Source organism: Girardinichthys multiradiatus, chromosome 11 (genome assembly GCF_021462225.1).
Source record: "Girardinichthys multiradiatus isolate DD_20200921_A chromosome 11, DD_fGirMul_XY1, whole genome shotgun sequence".
NCBI lineage: Eukaryota > Metazoa > Chordata > Actinopteri > Cyprinodontiformes > Goodeidae > Girardinichthys > Girardinichthys multiradiatus.
The window spans coordinates 21,507,051-21,533,825 of record NC_061804.1 but is presented as its reverse complement, the minus strand read 5'-3'; the positions used below and the strand labels follow the sequence as shown (position 1 = coordinate 21,533,825).

The window sequence follows — 26,775 nt, the reverse complement described above, 5'->3', positions numbered from 1 at the left end:
CAACCGTTTATATCCCCTGAACAAATAAATGACATCATCGCCTGAAAGCCACACAACCAAAAGGGGAGAGTGAAGGAAGCTTCGTAAATAAAACATAGCGAGTTGGGGCGCAGCGATTCTACTGTTTTCTATGGCTTCCTCTGTGTTTTCCCCAGCATCAGCTCACCAGGTTCAGCACCGTCTCCACGATGTCCCGGTTGCTAACCTCCCCGACCTGGATCAGGCCCACCAGCACGGCGAATTTCATCTGGATATTCCGAATCGGAACCGCGGGGTTGATCACCCCGGCAGGGAGAACCATAGAGCCGGCCGCAGACACCATCTTATCCCCGGTGGAGCCGGAGCCAGCGCCCGCGGCGACCTGCTGCTGCTGCGGCGGCGGCTGAGCGGAGGAGCCCGCCGGCGGAGGAGGAAGAGGGGGATGCAAGTCTTGCTCTGTGTCCGTGAGCGAGGAAGCAGTGCCCGGTGGTGCTGAAACCGGCTTCTCGCTCGACATTTCCCCTTGGAAAACAGGGAGGAGAGGAGCGGTCGCCGCTTTCTCTCACACCTGCTTTACAAGCTCGGGCGTCTGCTGCTGCTGCTGCTCACAAACCATCCACTGAGGAGTAAAAATAATAAATAAATAAAACAAAAACAAACAGACCCGGTGTTGTAAATTCTTCTAAATTCACGTTATCCACCAGAAAATATGTAGGGATGCATAAGGCTACTGGGGGAAAAAAAAACTACAGCGCCTTGACAGAAGCCTATGTTCGTATCTCTCTTTCTCTCCTCTGTCTCCCCTCTCATTGGCAGGTTGCAGTCAGTGCGGTGATTATGGCAAGACAACATGTCATATAATTTGAATTGTCTACATTTTAAACAGAGGTAAGGCAGTTCGCACTACCAAGCAATCCAAACAACTTTCAAACATCTCGAACCCCATGTTTCCAAATGCAGAATTCGTGGACTGACAAGAAAGCATTTTATTAACAGAACCAGTTGCAAGTTTAGTTCACATAGATTAACAAACTGAACAAATTTGTGATCAGGGATAGTTTTTAAAATAGATTATATGGCTCACTGCCTAGAGCAGCACAGCCTGGGGGCATCACCAGATCAAGGAACAAAAGGTAGGTCTCATGCATCCTAAATGTGTTTTTTGTCGCATGTTTGCTAGTCAAGTCAATGGAGTCTCTGTCTTGACCACAGCTCAGGCACTGGGTTTAAATGTTGCTGTACAATATGAGGAACGATGTTGTGACGTATCAGATTTAAAGTTTCTCATTTGACGCTAATTTAAAGGGGTATTTTTGTGTTTTTAAGGAATCTTGACTGCAGTTGTCTATTTTCAGCATAGATTCATTAAAAAAGAATTTAAGACCTATGAAACCTTTACTATATTTGTGCAAACACAAAAATAGCTCTCTTTTGTTGTTTTTGTGCAATGGTAGTTTTGGTGTATATAAGGAGTGGCATTATTCAAGGAAGAACCACTATTGTTCATGCTCATAGTTTGACTTTTGTCAATAAATTTGTAGTACCATTGCAAAGTTGGTCATGTTCATGTATCAGTCTTACTTAAGGTAAAGTTAATCAGTATTGGCAGACAGCATCCAGCTGATGTACATTTGTTTGTTTAATTTTTTCTCTCCCATTTTCTGTGCTTATATACATATCCTCGACTTCAATATATGTGAATTATATATGTGAATAAACACAATCCTGGTTTTGTTAATGTACAACATGAACTGATAAAACAAAAATCTCTATAAGAAAGTTAGACATGGCACTGTTTTTTTACTTTTGTATTCTGCTGTCTGACAACATTTTAACTTCAATGATGAGGGGATAGTATCTATGTTTGCATTTTTTAGAAAGAATATAAAATGGAGTAAATCAAGAGTATAGTAAACTGATGTCACAGCTCAACCAAACAGCACACAGTCATCTAATAACTGCTTCCTGTCTTCAAGTGGAAACATTGCAACTTACTTCTACATGTAGGGCTTGACCCTAAAAATCTCTCACCAACAACCATTCACTGTAAAAACAAATGTTATGTTAGCAAAAGTACGCTCGATTAAAGTTCGTCAAGCAAAATAAAACACACTGTCTTCTTTTGAGATATGTTGTGCATAACACTGACATCTTTACCTTGTGCAAAAACAATTTATCTCAAACTATAAATTATGTATTTATCCATTACATCTTCAATAGCCACCTAAACATCTGGCTTTCAAGTTCACATAACAGCAAGAAAAGTCTTCCCTTGTAGTAGCAGTTACGCCAAATGCAATTCATACTAATAAAACTCATATGACATAAATTGATAATCTCATTGATACTTGTCATCATTACAAAGACCTGATTTGGAAATATTTGCAGTACTTATTTGGTGTTGACAATACATCTTAAAACACAGTTTTTATCAGCTTTTTTTTTATCATTTATTTTTTTGTTTATTTGTAGATATCCTTAACTAAGTGATTTTTGAACAAAATCTCGCAAGTGGAGAATTTGAAACAAATTTTATTTGAAGGATTGTGACACCAGTTTCAGTTCTTCCAAATAAAAAAAATACCATTTGACTTAGACTAATAGAAGTACTAAGATCTCCAAAACAATTCTGACAGGACTTTGATTTAATTATGTGTTACAATGGCCCTCCATAAATGGGTCCATGTTGACGCCCCTTTGTGCGGCATGCGCACTTCAAGGCTCCCTGAGAGGGTACTGAAGCAGAAAAACAACCATCCATGCATTGGTTCATGAAGAGCACAGACTTGCAAGGCACAGTTTGATTTTTGTGAAGATTTTGTTATGATCACATATTTTTGTCATAAATAGTTATTGATTGCTCAGGCAAAAATATAGTAATGCAGGGTGGGAAAAACGCAAAAAAAAAAACAGAACAGTTTTTCTAAAGGTTTTGTTTGTTGAACTCAGGGGGAATTCAGGTGTTCAGTTTACGGTGTCTAGTTTCTAGTTTCCGTGCAGAGAATGTTTATATATTCAGAGGCAGAGGGTTTAATCTGACGGCTTTGAAGCCCAGTCAGTTTGAACACAGATGCAGTTGTAAAATATTTAATGACATAAAAATATATTTTGACCTTCATTTTGGATTACAGTTTTTTTTCAAGTAAAATAAGAGAAAAAAAAAAGGCATACAAATAAACTAAATAATAAAAACAAAATCTATATTTATTTTTACCAAAGCTTCTTGCACTTATAATAAGTGTAATTTATTGTTGTCCAATTTAAAGTATCCCTTGCAACAACGCAGGGAAACCTAAGTATTATACTTGTTTTTCATAGTCGCATTTTTATTAAAGCCTTTATAGAGGATGTTGGCCTTGTTAAATTTAAAGCACTTTCACTTTCCATCATAAATGCAAACAAAAGCAAATATTTGATATACTAGCATTAAGAAACTGGGAACATTAAGAAACAATAAACTACCATTACATAAAAGGCACAAAAAAGATGAGGCTTCTGTGATTTCATTTCATTTTTTTCATCATTTCTACAAAATACTAAGGAACTGTATGTAAACTTGTGATTTTGAAGCAATTGATAACAGAAAATTCAAGTGTGCCCAGTCGCATGAACGAATTTCTCTTTCATTTTACTGGTATTTAACAAACAGAAATAACTTTTTTAATTCTTTACTAACCTAAAACAGTAAAAGATTAACGTCAAACTATAAGAACAAAAAGCACCACGTATATAAACAAATGTTCAGCTGTTTTTGATGTATCTGAATATTGACTCACAGGTCAAGCCAATAACACACATTTAAATATTTGCTCCAAAGCTTCCCGTTGTGGCTTCATGCACCATATAGTTGACAATCTGTGTGCATGTGTGTGTTTGAGTATAAGCCTGTTTCGCCCTCCATGTGCTCTTCTGTAGGGCACATCTGTTGGGTACGATTTCCTTTAACAAGGAGGTTATGAAGGCTGATTTGTTTTTCTCTCTATGCCTGTGTTTGCTGGAGTGCATTTTCAGTCAGGCAGGCATGCCTCCTGATTGTCTCCCCCCTTATCTCCTTGAGTTACTGACTGTTGACATGGGCATCAAGCTGTGGCTCACATAGTCTTTACACTACGCCTTTACAATACACCACACTAACGTGTGTGTTTGTGTGTGTGTGTGTGTGTGTGTGTGTGTGTGTGTGTGTGTGTGTGTGTGTGTGTGTGTGTGTGTGTGGCCAAGTCACATCATTAGTGAATTTCACAGATGGGCAGAGATCAACTCATTTTCTCCTCAGCTCCAATCTTCAACGTAAAGAAATCGAGGGAGACAATCACACACTCTGCTCAGTGCACATCTGCTACACACTTTCCCTCACACCTCCAAGAAGCTATTTCTCAAACTAACACATGGCATGTAGCTCTCATTCACGCTCACACTTAGATTCACACACATGTGCACAAGCGCAACGGCAGGTTCTCTCACTCACAAACACATTCGTCTTTGTTTTCAGACAAAGGCACTCCTCTGAAGCTTTGTCATGATTCTACAAAGGACACCATCATGAGAGAAAGTGGGTTCCGACTGGTGGTTGGATGAAATGCATCAGCGTCGTTCAGCCTCCTTGTAGTTCTAAATCTCCTGTTTGTCTTCTATATCATGTCTTTCCTTTCTAGATGTGCAGCCCTTGCAGTCAGGTAGGTATTTTCCTACCAGTTCCAGTTTATCTTGCAGCTTCTTGTGTGGTATTACATACATAGCTTTGGAGCTTCTGAGACACAAAAAAACACAAAAAGCTAAAATACTCTGTAGATTTATCAGGGCTGAAATGTAAAATGGTAATTTCTCTGTTAACTCTGTTGTTAGGATACAGAGATATAGAGAGATGACCTCAGACAGTGATGGAAACACAGGTAATAACTTCCTGAATTCACAGACAAATGTGAGTCATCAGCAAGATGGCTGTGTGTAATCTGTGTCGATCTCTCTATGACTGTGTATGTGTGTGGGGGGGAGTGTGATAAAGATGAGAAATGGAATGATCACCAAAGTGAAAAAACATATCAATTATCTGGGACTTCCTTCAATTTGTCAGTAGAGTAATTGCAAATAATTTCTGGGAATTTGTTACTTGATAATTATTTGTCCTCTCCATAAACGTGATTTTAACAAATGTTAAAATCACATATACATTTTTAATTCTTTGTATGCATTGTCTTCAGCAGTTTTTAATTGCTTTGTTATAGATGTAACCCTGTGGCTATTATGTTGTTATCCTAACCTGAGATTTATTCCCACACACCTACAATGCACACCTATTGTTTTATATTAAGAAAAAGACAAAAACAGTCAAGTACAACCTGATTATAAACAAAAATTGGTGTAAATTATGAGTTTATTTATTAAGGAAACGAAGTTATCCAATTTCTTCCTATTTGAAAAAGTTTTTGCCCCCTAACCCTAGTAACAGGTTGTACATCAACTACCTGCAGTAACTGGCAATCACTCGTTAATCTCTAAACAGAAAAATCTTGTCCCAGTTTTACTTTTGCAAAATTTTATTATTACAGCCACATTGGGGGTTTTACAGCATAAACAGACTGTTTAAGGTCATATCAAGATACCTCAGTCAGATCTTTGTCTGGACTTTGAATAGGTCACTTCAAAACCTTCATTTTTCTTTTTCTTGAACCATTCAGAGGTGGACTTGCTTGTGTGTCACAGAGTATTGTCCCGCTGCATAACCAAAGTATGCCTAATTTCAAGATTATAAACTGTTCCTTTGTTTTACAATAGATGTAATGGGAAACACACCTTCCACCTTTGACATTTGTCTTGTCAGTCCACAAAATATTTTCCCAAAAGTCTTGGGGACCATCAAGATGTTTTTGGTGAAAGTGGTGCCTTTGTGTTCTGTTTGGTCAGAATGGATTATGCCTTAAAACTCTTCTGTCAGGGCAATGGATGTCAAATTTATTTGGGTTCTTTTTATTGTTGAATCATGCTCAATGACCTTAACCAAGACAAGTGAGGCCTGTGGGGCTTTAAATGTTGTTCTGGGTATTTTGTGACCTTGTGGATGTATCATCAACATTTTTTTGAGCAATTTGGTTTCACCTCCATTTGTGGATAATCACACATGGCTAGATTTGTGTCGATAGCCTTTCTCCTTAATAAATAAAATAATCTGTAGACTGGGGAGAGGAATGTCTGGGTTTCTCCCCTAGACATGTTATCTCAGCAACCTGATTTCAGATAAGCAAGATGATGGATGGATGGATGGATGGATGGATGGATGGATGGATGGAACTGTATAATCCTTTTTTACAGCATGCAAACAGTAAAACTAGTCCAAAATGCTGCATGTTGTTTGGCGGTTTGCCGCTGCAGTTATTTTATCAGCAGTTTTTAAACTTATTGCATCAATGTAGTGTGTTTCCTGTAATGTAAGGGTCCTGGAATTAGTACAGCACGTACAACTAGCATTTCCAACATCTGTTAAGTTTGAGATTTTTTCTGTAAGCGAAACAAACAAAGTCCACATTCTGGTTGTATTATTTTCTTAGATTGCTTAGATCCCCTGTAATCTTGGGACTAAATATGTTCTGTGTGTTGGTTATATTTTCGGACGCACTCAGTCATTTCGTTCAATACAGATAGATTTAAAGAGAGGCCACAAAGGTCTTTAAAAAGCAGCTTAGAAAAAAATCCACAATAAAAACGAGCACAGTTGTACTATTCTAAGAGGGAATTTATTTTAAAAAGCAAAGTTCAACATTAAGCTTTAAGGATTACACTCTCCACTTATACAGTTTATACAGATTATCACCTTCCTTATAAAGCCTAATGAACAAACTCAAAATTAGACATTTTTATAACAGCTATAGTAAAACAAATTGTCCCAACAGCAAGTGTCGTTTTTGACATTCGTTTTTCTATGAGCTCACAGTTCCTTATTTTAATCATACTGGGTTTGTTGTCATACAACAAATCCCAGTTAAACTATATCATCAAGTAAGAGCTGACCTGGACCTGTGATTAAGGAATGGGTTGCCTCACTATTTTGCAATATGAGCCATGTCATGATAAATTAGGCAGCTGCGATTACATACTGTATGCTTTCAGATTTGACAAAAAAGCTTATGAATTATATACTTTACACTACTGAATAAGCAAGGCCAGTTCGCACCAGCGATCAGTGGACGTTAGATAAAGTAATCTCCTTTTCTCGTGAAACATTCTTTCTTGTGAACATTCTTCATAATTAATTTTGACAATATTCAAGCATGGCTCAGTGTCTTTAGCCCCATGGAGCCTCGGCTCCCTGATGAGTCAGATATTAATGTTGCCAAACTCCCAGAAGTTTATTAAAAATTCCACTCAATATTTAGTAATTCCCAAAGATATCACAACTGTCATGTTGAATTCCTGATGATCCTCAGTATAGCCGGAAGCACAGCACAGGGGGAATTTATTATGGGATGACAGAGACTTTTAAATAAAAGAATATTTAATATGGATGTTTTACTCAATTAGAGAAAGTGAGGTTCAGAGGCAGTGGGATAAAACCGTACGCAGCAGATGACGTTTTTGAACAGTAAGAAAAGGGTTTTCTGTATTCAAAGTTTGTTTTAAAGAGAATACATAATTGAAAAAAAGGTTAAAGTCATCATATATTTACAGGCTTTTCAAATTGTACCTTGATTAAACCTGCGGTACATGCTTAGTTTGACATCATATAATAAATCATATAATAAAGCTGGGCAAGGTTGAAGACTGTGTAAGGGTAAATAAGGTGATTGCATTTCGGAAGAAATCTTTATTATGGTCACAATTGATAAAATCAGCAAAGCATCCCTAGCAACACAAATACATCACATAAAACTAGACTCTGAAATGGCAACTTTTCTAGCTTCCTGTTCAAACTAGCTGTACCATACTGTTGATGTTAGTCTCTATGTTAACAAGAACAACTAAAATTTGGCTTTGTTAATGTTTTCTGTCTGCCTACAGGTCACATAGCTAATGTTTGTTAGCGTCTACTCTTGTGAAAAATACAGTGTTCTTTGCTGCCATTGTGTTGAGTTAGGTTACTTATGATGCTTACGCTACTGAACATCTTGCAGTCAGTATGGTCAGCCACATTCTCAGCTAGATAAATATAAAAAAATACTAAGCACCTCGTGCAATATTTTTCTGCATATATGGTTATATAATTCCTAAAATCAGTATTTTTGATGACTTGTCGAAGTTTTAACTGCTATTTGTAAGTTTATTTTGCAACACAGCTTACATTGCATAAAGCAAATGTTTGTTATCATTGATTATGTTGGGACCCAGCCATGGATTTCAACATTAAACTCCGGTACGAACTCTTCTGGAACTGTTCAAAATAAAGTGCATTAACCTTCTTCCGGCACAGCCAGGAAACGGGATAACAGCGGACTTCCTGTGACGCCACAGCCCAAATAAATGCACAGCTGTTGCTACATCCGCTCTCTTTCCACACGGCCTCTAGTGGGACCGGTCAGGAGAGGTCCAGCGCGCTGATGTCTTTTACTGTCAAAAAGACATAAACTCTTCAAACTGGATCCAAGAGTGTCATAAGATTATGCAATCATATGCATAAGTTAAGTATGAGTGAAGCACTGTTCGTGTACCCGGTGATTTCATTCATAAAGAGGGGAAATTGTGCTTACTTTCCCTCCGAGGCCTGCCGAAACTGTGTCGCCGTGAAATCCCCAGTAGAGAAGCTGTTTCTACAAGCCGAGTCTGAAGGAAGGACAACGTGGTTACGGTAATGAACAGCTGGTTGACGGACAGAACGAGCCGTCTTTCAAGCCACAGCTCCGGAGGTCAGGTTAGCTGAAATCTAACCGCTTGTTGACTGTGGACGTTTCTTCAAACTTCGCCCCATGGACAACGTTCCCTCAGCATGGTCAGAGGTTAGGTTTGGGCAGAAAAATAATAGAAAGATTTAGATTGAAATGATCTAAACGTTTTTCATCTTATGAAGTTTGGTTTTGTTTGCGTGAAACTCGGCTATCTTAGTGCTAGCAGGCTATCTGCAGCACACGTGTCCTATTTGTGTTCTGTGTTTTATTTTTGTTACTTATTTTTATTTTGTGACTTATTTTTGTTAATAAATTCTTGTATTTTAAGAAATTGTGTGAATTCATTCCATGTGTGTACAGAGTTTATGCTGTTCAATGATGTCAGAGCTCGTCTCACACCTTTCTATTTTGTCCTAATACCATCACCTTACTGGGCTGGTATTCACAGGACAACCCTTAACAGACCAAAATATTATTTGATAAAATATTAAAATATTAATATTAAATATTAAATAATATTCTCAGATTAATAATCACAACATTGATTATGACAAACACATTATTGAACTTGAACTGAACCCACTCAAGACTGTGGAAATGGTGGTGGACTTTCGGAGAACACCACCCCCATACACCCCCCTCACCATCCTCAACAACACTGTATCGGCCGTGGACCACTTCAGGTTCTTAGGAACCACCATCTCTGAGGACCTGAGATGGTCTTCGCACATAGACACTGTTTAGAAGAAGGCCCAGCAGAGACTGTACTTCCTGAGGCAACTCAAGAAGTCCAACCTTCCACAGGAGCTGTTGGTCATCTTCTACACTGCCATCATTCAGTCTGTCCTGTCCTCATCCATCTCAGTGTGGTTTGGTTCATCCACAAAACAGGACAGGTCCAGACTGCAACGAATAATCAGGGCTGCAGAGAGAATAATCAGAGCTGACCTTCCCTCCATCCAGGATTTATACAGGTCTAGGGTCAGGAAAAGAGCTGCTAAAATCTCTGCAGACCCCACACACCCTGCTCATAAACTGTTTAGAGTTTTACCTTCAGGCCGCCGCTACAGAGCACTGTTCACTAAAACCAGCCGCCACAAAGACAGTTTCTTCCCCCAGGCTGTTTCTCTGATGAACATTCAATAGAGTACAAAACAACAGCATACAGATGTTGCAAATGTACCTTTTTATTATATATGTGTATATTGTACATTGTAAATTTGTATATTCTGTAATGCAAAAACAGAACAAAAGAGCAAAGAGTACCGGAGTCAAATTCCTTGTTTGTATGTGCGAACTTGGCAATAAAGCTGATTCTGATTCTGATTATTTCTTATCTTTCTATGTGTGTTTGTGCTTTTGAAAAGTCTTTTTGCATGGGTTAAAACTTGGAAAAAGGAGACACCGATTTTAAACATCAGTTCGATCATGTCTATGTAGCATATCTGTCATTTCTGATGCATCCCTGGTCTGTATTGGGCATTTGTTTTGGAATGAAGAGCATTCATGACAATCTACTGCATCAGGATGGGGTATGTTACTTTTGTAATGAGATCACCATATCCTTCATCAGTGCAGACAGAGCATCTGAATAACATAACATGAGATTAAGTAATGTTATCAGATCATTGCTCTCAAATCTGAGTAGCGCTTATGTAATTGTTCTGGCAGCGGAGTAAATTGCAGTATACGTGCCATCTTTAGGTGGTGACGCTTATGCAATGGATGTTTCAAGATATCCAGAAAAACTGTGGCAGCCTGACCCAGCTAATGATCAAATTGTGCATGCTACAGTATCAGATTCATAGTAAGGCGATATTGGAGCATTATTTAGCATGTGTTTTCCTTTACCATTGAAGCACTAGGTAGATACTTAATAGCGTGACAGGGATATAAGGGTCAGGTTATTTGCTGTCTTTTAGCGAAGGAGTCTCATGCTAACCCCGATGAAAATCTTACAGTGAAGGTATTACTTGAGCACAGATTTCTGATATTTATTGATGTCCAATATTAGCTAATGTTGCTGCAAGCAACAGTGGCATTTTACAGTTAAAAATATAATTTCAGTAGACTACTAAAATAAAACGCGACAAATTCTAAAGTACTAACAAAGATAAATGACTGGTATTTGCTGGTAAGCATAATTAAGTATTTAGAAACTTAAGAGCCACATTTTATTATTGGTTGATAGAAGCCGGAGTGATGCCGTTGCTTTTTATCAGCTGAATTTGTACAAAGTAGCTGTGTTGGTGTAAAAGCAAAGAAAATGTTAGTGTTTGCATCCTGTCTCTACAATCCTCTGTCATCCTATTACATGAAAGTTGCATGGTACAAAAATGCATGGTAATCTTGGTAGAAAATACTAAGTATCATAATGCAATCAAGAACATGTTCATGCAAATTTATGCATGTGTTTCTTTGAGTGTTTGGGGCACCTTTAAAATACCAGCTGGCATTAAAAATTCAGTTGAGACAGCATGTAGTAATCCACATGAGAGGAACAACGTGAAGCTGAATCTGTTCTTGTTCTTGGTTTTGACTTCTGTGACATCTGCAGACACCCTTATGTCTCTCTCCCTTGACACACAACATCTGCAGAATGAATAAGAATCAGCATACTCCCAGGAATGCTAAGGGTGCTTATGTCTTTAATGTCAGAATCAATCAATGTAATACCACGCCTCCAGTAAGAGGTTCTGTATCAGGTACTGTTGTTTACCAGTTACCTTGCTCTGAAAACCATAACGTAGATATTGACAGTTAAAAAAGTAGAGTAAAACAATGCGCTGTGAAAAATATTGATATTGTGTTAAAATACAGTGTCTTGGGAAAATATATATATAATCCTTGAAATTTTCACATTTTGTTACGTTGAAGCTGCAAATATATTTTTGTGGAATTTTAAACAATAGAACTACACAAAGATTTGCATAATTGTGAGGTGGAAAGAAAATAATCCAAAGGTTTCAAGTGTGAGATTCCTACTGTATGCATTCAGCCTCCCTAACTTAATACTTTGCACAGCTTAGTTTTTCTTCAATTAGTATGCATCTCTACTGGCTTTGCACAACTTCATGCTTAATTCTCCACCTTAGCTGTGGATTTTTGCAGCTCCTTCAGAGTAAGAATGGGCCTCTCGGCTGCCCTATATGTAGCAGGCCTAGGGGTGTTTCAGGACCTGCAGTCAAAATGTTTTTGTTTACATCTCAGATATAAAGTTTCATAACATTAGATAACAGCGATGCATTAGAAAACACAAAAATTCAAACAGAGAAAGATTACCACTTTAAACAGCATTATTTGACATTTATCGACATGCATCTAAATAAACAGCTTCATCATCTTACAGTCTCATTCACAAAATGTGGAATTAAAGATTAGTTTGACTTAATCTGTTGTCACCTTGTTGGACAGACGAATACAGTGTGTGCATCTTTGTACGCATACCAAGTGAGCTTTTTTCTGTTAAAAACGTGTTTAAACAATGTCTAAATGATTTATACTCACACTGGACTTGTATGCAGTAGGACCTGGAAATTAGGATTCTTGCTGCACAACTGGCATTTTTCTGCTAAAACAAACCTGAAACAAACATGAATTTTGTGTCTGATAATATCGAGAAACCGTAGCACACACCCTGTATAGCTCTTTACACTTTACGCTTAAATGCATGTTTCCACTTGTCAGACTTGGAAAAGTATTCAGCCCCATGGCATTTTTCATGCTATGTTGCCTCACAATCTGGAATTAAAATGCATTGTTTGAGAATTAGCACTATTTAATTTCCAGAACATGCCTACAACTTTGAAAAGGCATAATTTTTTATTGTAAAGCAAACAGCAAATAGGACAAAATAACAGAAAACTTCAGCATTCATAACTGTTCACCCCCCACCCCTAAAGTCAGTGCTTTGTAGAGCCACCTTTTGTCCTACAAAGCTCTACAGCCGCACGCTGATTTGGATAAGACTCTATGAGCTTGCCACATATTGCCAGTGGGATTTTGGCCCATTCCTCATAACGAAACTGCTCCAGCTCCCTCAAGTTTGATGGTTTTTCGCTTGTGAACAGCAATCTTTGGGTCAGGCTTTAAATATGGAACCCTCAAAAAGCATAATTGTAAGGAAGTGAACGAAACAGACGGATGGTTAGATAAATATACACATTCAGACAATTACAATGGGAATAACACTTGGAACTACAATTTTTTTTTATACTTATCTAGAGCTGAAAAACGTGTACAACTAATTCCAGACTTAAAAACATAAAACATAAAAACATATAGGAACTCTGTTAAACAACTGAGCTAGAATGAAAAGCAACTACCTTCATAATGTTCACTACTCACAAGTGTTGGGAACTACTACTACAAATAATAATAATGTAATATTTTAAAATAAATACAATTTCTCAACACAGTCATCTATGACCAAGTCAAACATATTTTATACAATTTACAATGTTTATATTTCCATAATTTGGAATCCCTTGACAATCGTTAATGTCCAGGTGGATTAAATACAAACAAAAATGCTTACTACTGATACCTGATTCCAGCCAGCTGACTGTAAGATATAACTCTGTTTTCTATTAACCCTTCTGTTAAAACATCATTATCCTACAAACTAAGTTTTCAGAGTCCAGTGATTCAAAATGTTTTCATCCTGCCCTTTAGTAATAAAGGATAAGTCCCTTCAAGATCATGCTCCTCTGATATATCAACACATACTCTAAGCACACTGTATTTGCTGAAAAGCCTGTGCAGAAAAGATAGCCTACGATTAAAGCTGAACTTACCATTCTGGTTTTCTCCAGAAGAGGGCCCTTTAGATCATTTTGCAAAGTGTCGGCTGCAGTATGCAGTGAGTTATTGTTTTGTACACACACACACTCGCACACACACACACAAAAAAAAGCAACTCAGATCTAAAATAGTTCACTGGAGAAAATTACAGATTCACCTGGTGAGATTCTTTTTTTTCACTGAGTAATTTGCAAAATGATGTTTCCCATTTGTCGGAGCCTGTGGAGCAGCAGAGCTAAAGCACATCCACCGTGCAGAGAGAGGATCATTGACATTCAGGAGCTGTAACCATGTGCCCCACTTTCAAGATAAACCATTGACATGTTAAATGAGGTAGGAGTTAAAGTAATGTCTCTCCGTTGTCACACAGTAAAAAGACATGCTGACTCACGTGCAGGGAGTTTTTAGAGAGTGGTGTCAGTATCCGAACCCCTTCCTTGTCCTTTACGAGAGTCTGGACCATCTATCTAACTTGGATAAGTAGGTAAATGTGATTGAATATTGATCTGAGCATTGGAGAGTTAGTTTCCATCCATTCCTTTAAAGGACAAAGGCAGGGAAGCGAGGAAAAGTCCTTGAGGAGATCTCTCTGTGATTCCGAGGACTATTAATTTACTCAGTTATCTAAAAATATTTCCTGTGGCACACTTTCCACACTCATTTAAACCCTAGAGGGTGAAGAACGCCACTTAATGGACACAGCAACATCTGACAACGGGAAATTCTAAACGTGTACAGCACCATGCAAAGCAAATTTTACCTCTTGAACTTTATCATATTTTATACTTTTGCAGTCACAAACTTTGATTATTTTTTGGGGATTTTATATGATAGATCAACTCTAAGTAGTAAATAATTATTAAACTGAAATCAAAATTATACATTTGGTTTTTTTTGTTTGTTATAATCTAAATACAATCTGAAAAGTGTGTCATACATTTGTATTCGGCCCTACTGAATCAATACTTGGTGGAGCAACCAATTGGTGGATGCGTCTACCAGCTTTGCACAGAGCATGCTGCCGCCACCACCATGTTTGTTGTTGATGTGTTTAGTCACGTATAGTGGTTATTTTCTGCAACAAATAAAATTGGGCATGTCACCAAAATATTTATAGTTATGGTCTTACCTAACTGGAGCACCTTCTTCTGTGTGTCTGCCGCGTCTCCTTTATGGCTTTAGGCAAACATGACGCTGCCACAGATCTTAACGAAGACTTTTAACTGAATTTGGGTATAGACTTTGACTAGGTCAGTCATGCATAGGCTTTAATCTAAATCATTCCATTGTAGGTCCGGCTGTAAGTTCATGGTTGCTGCTGGAAGATGAACCTTTGCCCCAGTTTCTAGTCTTTTGCTGTTTTTAACAGGTTTTATTCCCCACAGGATAATGCTGCTACTACTGTGTTTTACCATGGGGATGGTTTGGTCAAGGTGATGTGTGGTGTTGGTTTTCTGCAACACTGTAGGCCAATAAGTAAAATGTTGGTCTCATCTAACCAGAGTACCTTAGCTATCCTGTGGAAATATTTTCTCACCAGGGCTAGGGATCTCTGCAGCTCCTCTCGAGTCCTCTCAAGGAGCTACTGTGTCACAGCCGGAGGAGTGGTTTTCTTGCAATTCAAAAGTTGTGAGTTTGATTCCTCCTGTCACATGTCAATGTGCCTTTGGGCCAAGGCACTAAACTCCAAATTGCCTATCAACCTATGTATTGGTTTATGAATTTGAGTGCGACTGGGTGAATGTGGCTATAGTGTAAACCACTTTGAGTGGTCAGTGTGACTAGAAAAGGACTTCCGTGTCTTGGAAGGTTTGCACTGGTTTCTTACATTTTCGTACTTTGGAAGAAGGAACAGTGATCTAAGAAATGTTGAAAGCTTGGGATATTGTTTCATTACCTAATCCTGCTTTAAATGTACTCATCGTACTCGTACTCGTTGTCTTCCGCTTTACCTGGGACCAGGTCACGGAGGCAGCAGACTCAGCAGAGACGCCCAGACGTTCCTTTCCCCAGACACCTCCTCCAGCTCCTCCAGGGGGAGCCCAAGGCGTTCCCAGGCCAGCCGAGAGACATAGTGCCTCCAGTGTGTCCTGGGCCGTCCCCTGGGCCTCCTTCCGGTGGGACGTACATGGAACACCTACCGAGGAAGGCGTCCAGGAGGCATCCAATATAGATGCCCGAGCCATCTCAACTGGCTCCTCTCGATGTGGAGGAGCAGTGGCTCTACTCCGAGCACCTCCCGGATGGCCGAGCTCCTCAACCTATCTGTAAGAGAGTTCCCGGCAACCCTAGGTAGGAAGCTCATTTCAGCCGCTTGTATCCGGGATCTCGTTCTTTCGGTCATGACCCAAAGTTCATGGCCATAGGTGAGGGTAGGAACGTAGACCGACCGGTAAATCGAGAGCTTCGCTTTTTAGCTCAGCTCTTTCCTCACCACAACGGACCGGCACAGCGCCACCATGACTGTGGCAGCCGCACCAATCCGTCTGTCGATCTCCCGCTCCATTCTTCCCTCACTCGTGAACAAGACCCCGAGATACTTGAACTCTTTCACTTGAGGCAGGAACTTCCCTCCAACCTGAAGAGGACAAGCCACCCTTTTCCGGTCGAGAACCATGGCCTCGGACTTGGAGGAGCTGATCTTAATCCCAGCCGCTTCACACTCGGCTGCGAACCGCCCCAGCGCATGCTGTAGGTCTTGGCTAGAGGGGGCCAGCAGGACCACGTCATCTGCAAAAAGAAGAGATGAAATCCACTGGTCCCCAAACCAGACCCCCTCCGGCCCTTGGCTGCACCTAGAAATCCTGTCCATAAAAGTTATAAAAAGGGCAGCCCTGCCGGAGTCCAGCATGTACCAGTAACAGGTCCGACTTAGTGCCGGCAATGCGGACCAAACTCCTGCTCCGCTTGTACAGAGACCAGATGGCCCCTAGTAAAGGACCCCCGATTCCACACTCCTGGAGCACCCCCCACAGGGCATCACAAGGGACACAGTCAAATGCCTTCTCCAGGTCCACAAAACACATGTGGACCAGTTGGGCAAACTCCCATGAACCCCCGAGTACCCTGTAGAGGGTATAGAGCTGGTGCTTTAAATGTCTCATCCTTAAATACAATTGCATCCCATACTTCTTATTTCTTTCTCTGTGTAAAAAATGTATCCTTTGTTTTGATCTTTCACATAAAATTCAACTAAAATTCAGTGAAGTTTTTGTTGAGGCTTGTCAAAACATGAAGACGTTTAAAGGGCATGGAGGTGCTTTAAAGACACTGTATTCATTTTAATACATCTTCATACTGTATGTATTTTCAAAAAAGAATGTGAAAAAATTAATAAAAAGAGAAAAACAGAACAAATGTACTTTTAGATTTTTATTCTCCTTTTTAGAAACAATACTTTTTTCAGTCACTGTCAAAAATATCAAGCATAAATCCTCCTGCTCTAGGCTAAGTTTGGAGCCTCTCCACAAACAGTGGAGGTCTCAAGTCAGAGACACTCAATCCCTATTTACGCACCCATGCACACGCGCCACTGTCATCCAGCAAAAGGCATCCGCGCGAGGTTTATGGCGGCACTGTGGAGATAATGTTATAGCAACACCATGGCAATGCTGCCTACAGCGAAAACAAGCATAAAAGCCAGGGCAGTACCACGGCAGAGCAGGCTTTCGTTTGCTTTTGCTTCTCTACGGATGGAGTGTGGAAATTTCACATTTCAGCTTATCAATATGATAGGAAGACCCTGAAGAGCTGTGATGGCACATAGAGCGCTGCAGAGAGTTTACAGTACAGCTGTAAGTGTGTTTGAAATGCAGATACATAGGCACAACCATGCACACACGCTAAGTTTCAAACGTGCTTCCCAGAAGCAGTGAAATGGTCCCATGTCTTAGACATTGTATAACAGGAAAGAGAAAAAAAGAACAACTATAATACCATATGCAGAGATAAAATGACACCTTTGGATAAGATTAACACTGAAAGTGGGGACTGAAAAAGGAAATCATCTGTGAAATTGTACACACAATATTTAAAGCACTTTTATGGACATGGTGATTGTGTCCCCTACAATGTGGTTGAGATTCCTTGTGTGGTCCTTCTACATGACACAAGTGGACTTTTCACAACACGGTGCTGACCTGTATCCGTATTTTGTTGCTCTTTTTTTCATGAGTTCTCATGTTTTTGTGTAATTACTCTTTTTTATTACTTTTTTTGATAAGTGCAAATGGAGCAATAGTTTGGTAATTTATCAGGTTTAAGCTGAAGATACATCATATTCAGTATTGTTTGTATAGAGTTCACTAGTATAATAGTCAAAATATGGATGAGCAAGACCTGCTTTTGTGGCTACATTTAACAATAAATCTATGATTGGAAGAATAAGTAGATCTCGTGATGTTTTCACGAATCTTAAAATAATGAATAACAATAGTTATTTTATTAATATAAGAGATTCAATCAATGGTTGATTTGAAAATAAGTTCTTATGATATGTAAATCTTCGATACGTACTCTCTAACAATGTGGATTAGAGTGATATCTCATTATCTCTCATTGTTTTGTTTGTTGAGGATACTAAAATAAATGCTGAGGACTTGGAAGAACAAACCAAAGCAATAAATAAGGAATTTACTTTGTATCTACAAAACATTATCCTTTGAATAATGTACATGGCTATAAGTACTTGCAAAGTTAATTACTTTACTAATGATTAAATGTCTAGTTTCACATTCAAAAGTAGAAATAATCTTGAAACTGTGACTTAAAATGAATAAAAAAACTCATAATTTATAATATAAATTAAAGTATAATGTTGAAGAAAAAGACAATAAATACACTTCCAACTCAATATAATATACAGTCCTGGTCAGAATTTATTGTAGATTATCTGTAATCCACACAGGGTCAGAATTATATATACAGGCTGAAATATACATATACAGAGACCCCCACTAATATTTGAATAAATTGGGAAAGTTGCAGAGGAACCACACACTTTTTATAGTTATCACCAAGCATCTGCCATAGTTCTGGCTGGAGAGTTGACCACATTTCTTGACAAAACCGTCAAAGGTTTTTTAAAGCGATTTATTTCCTGGCATGGGCCCGGCTTTTCAACATAGTGTACAATTTCAACCAGAAGCTTAATGTCAAAAACCAGTTTTGATGTATGTTAGCATTGTTTATCTTTTGGAAAACCTGCTAAAGTCCAACTTTGAACCATCTGAACCAAATCGATTTGAACGTTGAAAAATAATCAAGGAACCATCGAGGTTCAAACTTGTTCTAAACTGGAAGCTGTCCCACATCAACATGGACTGAGAGGATGCTGATCAAAAGAACTGATATGCAAAACATGTTTTATGCTCAGATGATCAATTGAGCTATTTGGCCACAGTGAAAAGAAGATTGCTCTGAGGAGTTAAGGTGAGGCTTTAAACCTAAGAACACTGGACTAACTGTTCAGCATAATGATAATTGGTATTGCACAAAGTGAATGAAATAATAAACAAGTACTCTAAATGTTCCCCTCAATTCAGCATCTAGAGAGTTCAAACATGGTCCTATATGGGTGCTCCAACTGAACAATGATCGTAAACACACATCCAGACTGATTTTAGGATGGATAAAGTAGGCTAACTTTAAGCCTCTGGAAAGCCCTGACCTCATGGGCTTTGCTTAAAAGCAATTTTACCAATTGTGCTCAGAGGAGTGGTCTTTTTTCTTGCCATAGTTTTGTCAGGACTTTGTTGATGGTTCAAAAAGTGTGTGGCTTTCTGCATCTAGCCATAGAAAATGTATCAAAATATTAGTGGGAGTATAGTATAGTAGAATTTTGACTTTGTGTTTATTTCCAAAGTCTTTTTTTTTTAAATCATTGAAGGTGTTTCTTTTATAATCAATATTTTCTGAAAAACTATATTAAATGGATAACATGCATCTTTAAAAGGCCAAGATTACTGTGACTGCATGTCTGACCAGAACTGTAGCTCAGCACCAAGAAAAGATCGCCTGAATGATTAAACAAATTTTCAAGATAAAGCATTATGTCTGGAGCTCAGGTCGTCGCCTCAGGACTTTGATCTGCTGGGAGGAACGAGGAGCGAATCCTCTGGGCTTCATTAACACACAAATGACCAAATGCCTTGTTGTACCATTCTGGAGATCTTCCCCTGCAATGACAATAAGAGAAAACCTGTTTAAAATTTTATATTTTATTAAAAACATGACCAGAAGAGCCCGCTGATGCCCACCCCACCTGAGATCAATTCTGGAGAGGTGTGTAAGCCTAGTCTTCCCCGTCCCACAGGGCTCGAGGAGGTATTGAGACTCCAAGACGACCCCCCTCACAGCTCCAGTCCGTGGGCTGTCGTCATGTTCAACGGACGCACACACCAGGGCGCAGGATTCTTTACAAAGGTCTGTACGCCACGATCTGTGTGATGAAAAACAATATATGAAGTTAGATCTTTAATGTCGTGGCAACAAACAAATTAAACACAAAATTTTCAACTCTCCTAATAATATTCACTGAAAAACTTGAAAACATCTCTGATGGACCTGTAATATTAGCCAAACAACCGCTTATCCTATTGCCCGGCTGCATAACAAAAGTGTGCTTGAGTTTAATGTTGTGAGCCTATGGAGGAACATTGTCCTTCAGGATCTTTTGATAGAGAACAGAATTCATGGTTCCATTAATCACGTCAAGTTGACTAGGTCCTGAACTGGCAAAGAAGACCATCACACTATCACCATTATGTTTGTCTGTCGATATAATGTTCTTTTTCTTAAAATGAAGTTACTTTAGTGCAAGATAAAAGAGACTTTCCGAAATGGTTTGCTTTCGTCTCATCAGTCCTCAGAATATATTTCCCCAAATTTTGGGGATCATCAAGATGTTTTTTGGGAAATGTGAGATGGGCCTTTGTGTTATTTTTGGTCAGCAGTGGTTTTTACCTTATTATTCTTCCATAGATGCAATTTTGACCAGTTTCTTTCTTATTGTTGAATCGTGAACACTGAAGTTATCTGAGAGACATCTGAATTTTAGTGCTTTAGATGTTGTTCTGGGTTCTTTTGTGACGTTCTGGATCAATCATCAATGTGCTCTTGGAGTGATATTGGTATAACAGCCGCACGTGAGAAGGTTAATCACTGTTCTGTTTCACTGTGGCTCAGTTTCAAAGCCTTACAAATGGCTATGAAATCCTTTCTAAACTAATAGTTTTGCTTCTCATCTGTTTTTAAATTTATTTTCATTGGGGCATAATATGCTGCTTTTTGAGATCTTTTAGTCTACTTCATGTTGTAAGACAGGTTCTGTCACAATGATTTCTTTATACTACTGTCATTTTGTTTGCAATAGATCTGACCCACATACAGAGAACACTCTGGAGAACAGAATATGTAAAGGATGTTTATTGTGACAAAGATAATCAGGAACGTAACAGATGATTCTCCAACTGTATGGGAAGAAGGAAAGAACACTGGTGAAAAACAGGGAACTGAATGATGTCGAACTAAGAACAAGGAATTAATGCAAACAAGAGAACAGCTTACTAAATAGGTGTGGTCAGGTCGCCAGGGGAAGAGGCATTCGGGATCCAGGTTTGTAGAAGGTTCTTTAGGTACTGTTCAGTTTGAGCTCGGAGCAACACAGGAATGAGTTCGGTGTGCAGATGCTTACGTTGGAGGGTGGACAGGGTACGCTTGCGGCTTGGTTCAGGAGGCAAAAGTAGCAGGAAACTGCCAGCTAGATGCGAATCCAAATGAAGACAGTAGATAGGAAATTAAATCCTCAGAACATAGATAGCCTTGATCATCCAGAAAGACTTCCGGACACGTAGTCAATATTCAGTGACATAAACCCAGGGTTCAGGTTTACTTAACCTGCAAAGGAGCATAAACAAAGTTACACGAGGTCAAAGAACAAAGCATAGATTTAGTGTTTGGCTTGAGCTTGTTACCACTGTGAGCAAAACACTCTGGCATCGAAGTGCTGGCAGCCTCCTGCTTAAGTACTCCTCAAAGTAATCAGTAGAATAAGTCGCACCTGTCACCCAGCACACCTGAGAACTCCAGCACCGTCTGAAAACACTGAACACATGTAGCAAGCACAAAACACAAACACAAACACAACCCGGATCCTGACATCATCCCCCCCTCAAGGGCCGCCTCCTGGCGGCCCAGAAGAAGTAGAAGGTAGGGAGGCACGGTAGTCATCAATGAGGGAAGAGTCACAAATGATGACCGGGGCATTTCCGATCAGCAAAACGTTTGTTTTGGTCAGCAGTGCGGTGCAAGGTTAGGATAGTTAAGTCCCAGATGGATTTGCAGCAGCGGACATGTAGGTGGACTGATGAAACTGTGATATCCTTTTTGTCGGCAGCAAACAGAGGTGGCTGATAACCAAGGGAAGCTTCAAAAGGTGAACATCCAGTAGCTGAAGAAACGTGAATTTAATGCATACTCAACCCAAGGTAGGTTTGAGCACCAATCTGAGGGGTTTGTGGATGTGAGACATCTTAAGGTGGATTCCAGCTGCTGATTCAATCTTTCGGTTTGACCATTAGACTGAGGGTGATAACCTGAGGTCAATGAAACCTTAGCTCCTAGATCTATACAAAACTGTTTCCAAACCTGCGAGATGAACTGTGGGCCTCGGTCGGATAGAATGTCCTGAGGGATACCATGAAGACGAAACACATGTTTAGTGAGTAGTTTGGCTGTCTGTAGGGCTGACGGAAACTTCCTGAGGGGAATGAGATGACATGCCTTGGAGAAACGATCCACAATTGTGAGAACTGATGTCATGCCTGAGGAAAGGGGACGTCCAGTAACGAAATCCAATGCTATGTGAGACCAAGGTCGATTTGGGATGCTGAGGGGTTGGAGAAGACCTGCGGTTGGCTGGTTACTGGACTTATTTCTGGCACAAATTGTACAAGCCTGCACAAACTCTTTCACGTCTTTATGCAGCGAGGGCCACCAAAACCTTCTTTGAACTAGTGCAATAATTCTACTAACACCAGGATGGGCAGAAAATTTAGCTGTGTGCAACAAATCGATTAGTCAGGAACGTACTTTAGATGGAACATAGATGCGGTTTGATGGTCCATTGCCAGGATCAGGTTCTTGTTGTTGGGCCCTAAGAACAGTGTCCTCCATCTCCCACCTGAGTGCTCCAATCGTCCAACTGGGTGGCAGGATGGGGGCTGGTTCCTTCACGGAATCATCAGTGGCAAACTGTCTGGAGAGGGCATCCGGCTTAGTGTTCTTAGGTTCGGGTCTGAAAGAAATACATAAGTCAAAACGAGAGAAAAATAAAGACCACCGAGACTGGCATGGGTTAAATCTTTTAGCTGACTGCAGGTAGGCCAAGTTCTTATGATCAGTCCAGACTTGGATGGGATGCTCAGCCCCCTCAAGCCAGTGGCGCCACTCCTCAAGGGCCAGTTTAATTCCTAGCAGTTCTCTGTCACCCGCGTCATAGTTTCTCTCTTTTCTTTCTGCTCTCGGTGGAGGAGGACGCTTTTTTCTCTGTCTCCCGCACCCCTCCCATATCTGCCCTGCTTCAGCTCTGTGTCTTGTCTTCTTTTTGGAGCCTCTTTTTGCATATCTTCCAAATTCTTAGTTATGGATTTGGTCAGCTGGTCTCTCAATGCAATTGATCAAATTTTCTCGACGAGAAGACAGGGTTGAGGTCAGCCCAACTTGTCCGGACGGGACGTTTTTCTCTGGATACACAATGGACTCCTGGCAGAAGTGGAAGATTGTGTGTTTGTCGATAATGTCAGTCGAGGATGTGGAAGATGTGTATATAATTGGATGTTTGATATCAGGATTTCTGCTTTTTTGGAGTCAGCGGTTACCTGGCATATCGAGAAATTCGGAGAATGTCAGCAGCTGTTCTGGCAATTGTAATGCTGCCTGGCATGTGTGATGGGATCTTCAGGCGATCTGTTACGTGAGCTGAATCGCAGACTAGATGTGATCCTTACACAGGATCGCAGGAAGGTTGCGGTTCCTGGACTCAGGGGTGAAATGGGATAAATCTTGGAGAAAGTTGTTCGCTCGGATCTGGCAGAAAGACCAGGAATTTGGCTGTTTGTATTCGCCTTTGAGAAGCACCAGCGAGACTCTCAAGGCTGACGGAAAATTAAGAGTCAGCCTAACCCAAATAATTATTGTTTTTCTGAATCTGGCTCCCCTGCGCGACCTTGATGGCTGGTTATCTTCAACTTCTCCTGGAAGTTATGTAAACATGACGCTCTGCTCCCTCTGCCCCCTCCCTTCCCTGAGGACATCTGTGGACCTGCTCAGAACTTTGTGGCCGGTTGATGAACATTCCAACGAACCATCAAGGACAATGGCCTCTGGGACAGTGCTTCATGGACTTACTTGCACACACTCACTTGCACAAACACACATGCTCAAGATAAACATATGCACCCCTTCACACCACCTTCACCGTTCCCGGCATGATGTTGTTTTGTCAACTTGTTGCTTCTTTGTTCTGAGGTTTTTTGCAATCTCAAACTGTATCCTGCTAAGGATAAAGTGTGAAATATGATTTTTTCCCCTCTACTTACCTAATGTGGCCTCTTTTCTCATCTAGCAAGGGCAGCGCCTGTGAGTGGGCAGCAAAGCCTCGGTGACCCGTCCCCCCTTGTCTTGTGTCATGATGTATGTTTGGATGGGTTGTACTGGAATTCTGATTTCCCCTCGGGGATCAATAAAGTATCTTTGAATTGAATTGAATTGAATTACTGAACCAGCGGGAAAAAAAAAGGATGAAGTCTCCCATCTTCTGAGTTCTGTGATAATACCGCTCCAACTCCAATGTCAGAGGCGTCGACCCAGAGGCACAAAACACAAACACAACCCAGATCCTGACATCTACAGGTCTAACAGTAATCCAGCCTAGGTGCAAACTCAGCTTTTGAAAAAAGAGGTAATCATAGCAAATTAATGATTTAACAACAGAGGTAATTACTTTTTAACAAAAGGCCAGGATGGTTTGTACAGCTTCAATAAATGAAGTCATCATTTTAAAATGATGACTTCATTTATTTAAGGGACATTCGTTGTGCAGTTATTAATCATACCTCAGTACCACATAGTCACAGCTGGGTTGAGGTGCCATACTGCAGCAGGAGTAATGGTACACATCTGTCTGTTTGTCTAGCGTCTCCAGAACCTTCTCCTGCTGGAGCTCTGTCTGCCACAGTGAACGCTCTTTCAGGACCCGCTGCAGCACCTCGGTGGGAGCTGCCGACACCTCCAGACAAACCCGCCACCGCCTCAGGGGGTTCCCATCTCCAACCTTACACATCAATATTAAATATGTCAATAAGTATTAAGAAGTAAGTATCTTCAAGTTTCTGCTCTCTGCTCTCTTTTCCGAGTTTCAATTTTCTGCTTTGGCTGTACAACAATGACTGCCTGAGAAGTGTAATAACTCTAAAGTCTTTTTTAAGATCCTAATAACCCCTGCCTCCTAATCTTTCTTATTCTCTCCTCCGCGTCTCTAAATCCCACCATATTGGAATTGAGTGATCTCCCACCTTTTTAAATGCCAGCTCCGTGTTGTCAGACGACAAGCGGGAGACCCAGCCTTTGCTCTTATCCTTGGCCTCTTTCAGCAGGTTCTGGATCAGCCCTTCTATATGTGCATTATAGGATGCTTCCTCATCCTCTTCCTCCACTTCCTCATTCCCGTCTTCCTCCTCCGGTACCTTGCAAAGCTCCTCCAGCGGGGGCACCATCAGCGCAGCCTCCATGTAGGAGTTGCGAGACTGTGTCACCATTTCCTCCGGAATCTGATTAACAACCGGAGAAAGTGGGTCACTATAAATTAGCTTAGGCACGGCTGCTATCATGTTTAACAAAATGAACAGAGTCTGAAGAAAAGCAGCGACAAAGATGACAGTTTAAAGGGTAAACAGAGACATCAGTTGGTGGTTGTGGTAGAAGATATTCTCAGAATTCAGACAGACTACGTTTCTTTTCTGCTCTCCCCCAAATGAAAGCAATTTAAAATACTTAGTAGAATTTATCCCATTAGGGAAATTTTCTAATTGCATGTGAGAAAACAGTTTTTTTCTTGGTTCTTGGTGGTCTTTGGAATGTGTTGGTTTTATTAAAAAAAATTACTATTTCCACTTTAACTGGTAATTGTACAAACAAACTTTTTGAATGTAATTATAAGTATTCAATTTTTTAAAACTAAACCACTGGCAACATAACCATCTTTTATTTTAAAACTTGCTAAACAACCATAGTTCAAGAACAGTATTACGTTTATGTTTAAAATGAATTATGACGTATTAATAGTATTTCCTCTCTTTTTGTTTTTTTCTCTTTTTAATCAGTGTGTTCTGTTCAAACAGACACTGTAATGTAACTAGTTAATTAGAAAATTGATTGTATATCCTAAAAATAAGAGCATGTACAGCCATAATCAATAAATTGGAAGATGTTTCCACTGAGGATAGTTTGTCAGACTAAAATTGCCTTTTGAAAAGAACAACCTTTTAGCAGATATTAAATATACTTTTCATTAAGCCCACATTTCTGTATTAAAATGTTTTTATTGGTTTGACGTAATCTAATCTAATCTGATCTAAAATGCCGTATTTTCATTAGCTGTATGCAAATCCACAAAATAATAACAGAAATAAAGGCTTGAAAACATCAGTCTGTGTGCAATTAATCTATATAATTTGTGAACTGAGTTACTGAAAAAATGCACTTTTCAGTAATTATCTAATTTATAGAATATTTTTATTTATTATTTATTATGTAATTTATCCTTTATATTTTTCACCAATGCATGATTACTTATTTTTTTCCATCAGAGGTATTTGGAACTCTGCTCTCACACTAAAAAGATCTCTCTTGACTGCAGCCATCCTCTACTCACGCTTATAAGTAAGTTCCTATGCTCAGATTCAATGAATCTTGCATAAAATCCTGATGGAATCCTTCACTTGCCAATAAAATAGGCTTTCCACCACCGACTTTAATGGGGTGTTCCTATTGCACTCACAGGAGTTCACTTCAGAGAAATCCCAGCACTGAAAGAAGACGTTTGAGCAAGAGGAACAGGATCCAAATAAGAGCAGAAGATCTCTATGCAAGTCAGCTCAAATCTGACCGCACAAATAATAGTTTT

The 26,775-nt window shown here is 39.7% G+C and overlaps 2 protein-coding genes and 2 long non-coding RNA genes across 7 annotated transcripts in view; 1 reads left to right on the top strand and 3 right to left on the bottom strand.

Moving 5' to 3' along the window:
• nbeaa (neurobeachin a) overlaps window positions 1-753 on the bottom strand; it is a 147,512-nt gene extending 146,759 nt beyond the window's left edge. The window contains exon 1 of the mRNA XM_047378858.1: window positions 167-753. Coding sequence (XP_047234814.1) covers window positions 167-496 — 330 coding nt within the window. The 5' untranslated portion in view covers window positions 497-753. The remainder of the gene's footprint in view (window positions 1-166) is intronic.
• Window positions 754-10,325: 9,572 nt separating this feature from the next.
• On the bottom strand, window positions 10,326-12,370 carry LOC124875882. Its single transcript, XR_007040160.1, has 3 exons — window positions 12,297-12,370; window positions 11,880-11,967; window positions 10,326-11,381 (listed from the first exon to the last, which is right to left on the bottom strand). It is a non-coding gene; the product is annotated as an uncharacterized LOC124875882 (long non-coding RNA).
• A 4,579-nt stretch (window positions 12,371-16,949) lies between these two features.
• Window positions 16,950-26,775, bottom strand: part of LOC124876371 (stAR-related lipid transfer protein 13-like) — a 93,212-nt gene continuing 83,386 nt past the window's right edge. For all 4 annotated transcript variants that reach the window (XM_047379057.1, XM_047379059.1, XM_047379058.1 and 1 more), the window contains 4 exons: window positions 25,166-25,420; window positions 24,707-24,924; window positions 19,855-20,031; window positions 16,950-19,768 (listed from right to left, as the gene is read on the bottom strand). In XM_047379057.1, the coding sequence (XP_047235013.1) occupies window positions 19,654-19,768; window positions 19,855-20,031; window positions 24,707-24,924; window positions 25,166-25,420 (765 nt within the window). In that variant the 3' untranslated portion in view covers window positions 16,950-19,653. The remainder of the gene's footprint in view (window positions 19,769-19,854; window positions 20,032-24,706; window positions 24,925-25,165; window positions 25,421-26,775) is intronic.
• Window positions 24,273-26,532, top strand: LOC124876373. Its single transcript, XR_007040290.1, has 3 exons — window positions 24,273-24,552; window positions 24,787-24,964; window positions 26,459-26,532. It is a non-coding gene; the product is annotated as an uncharacterized LOC124876373 (long non-coding RNA).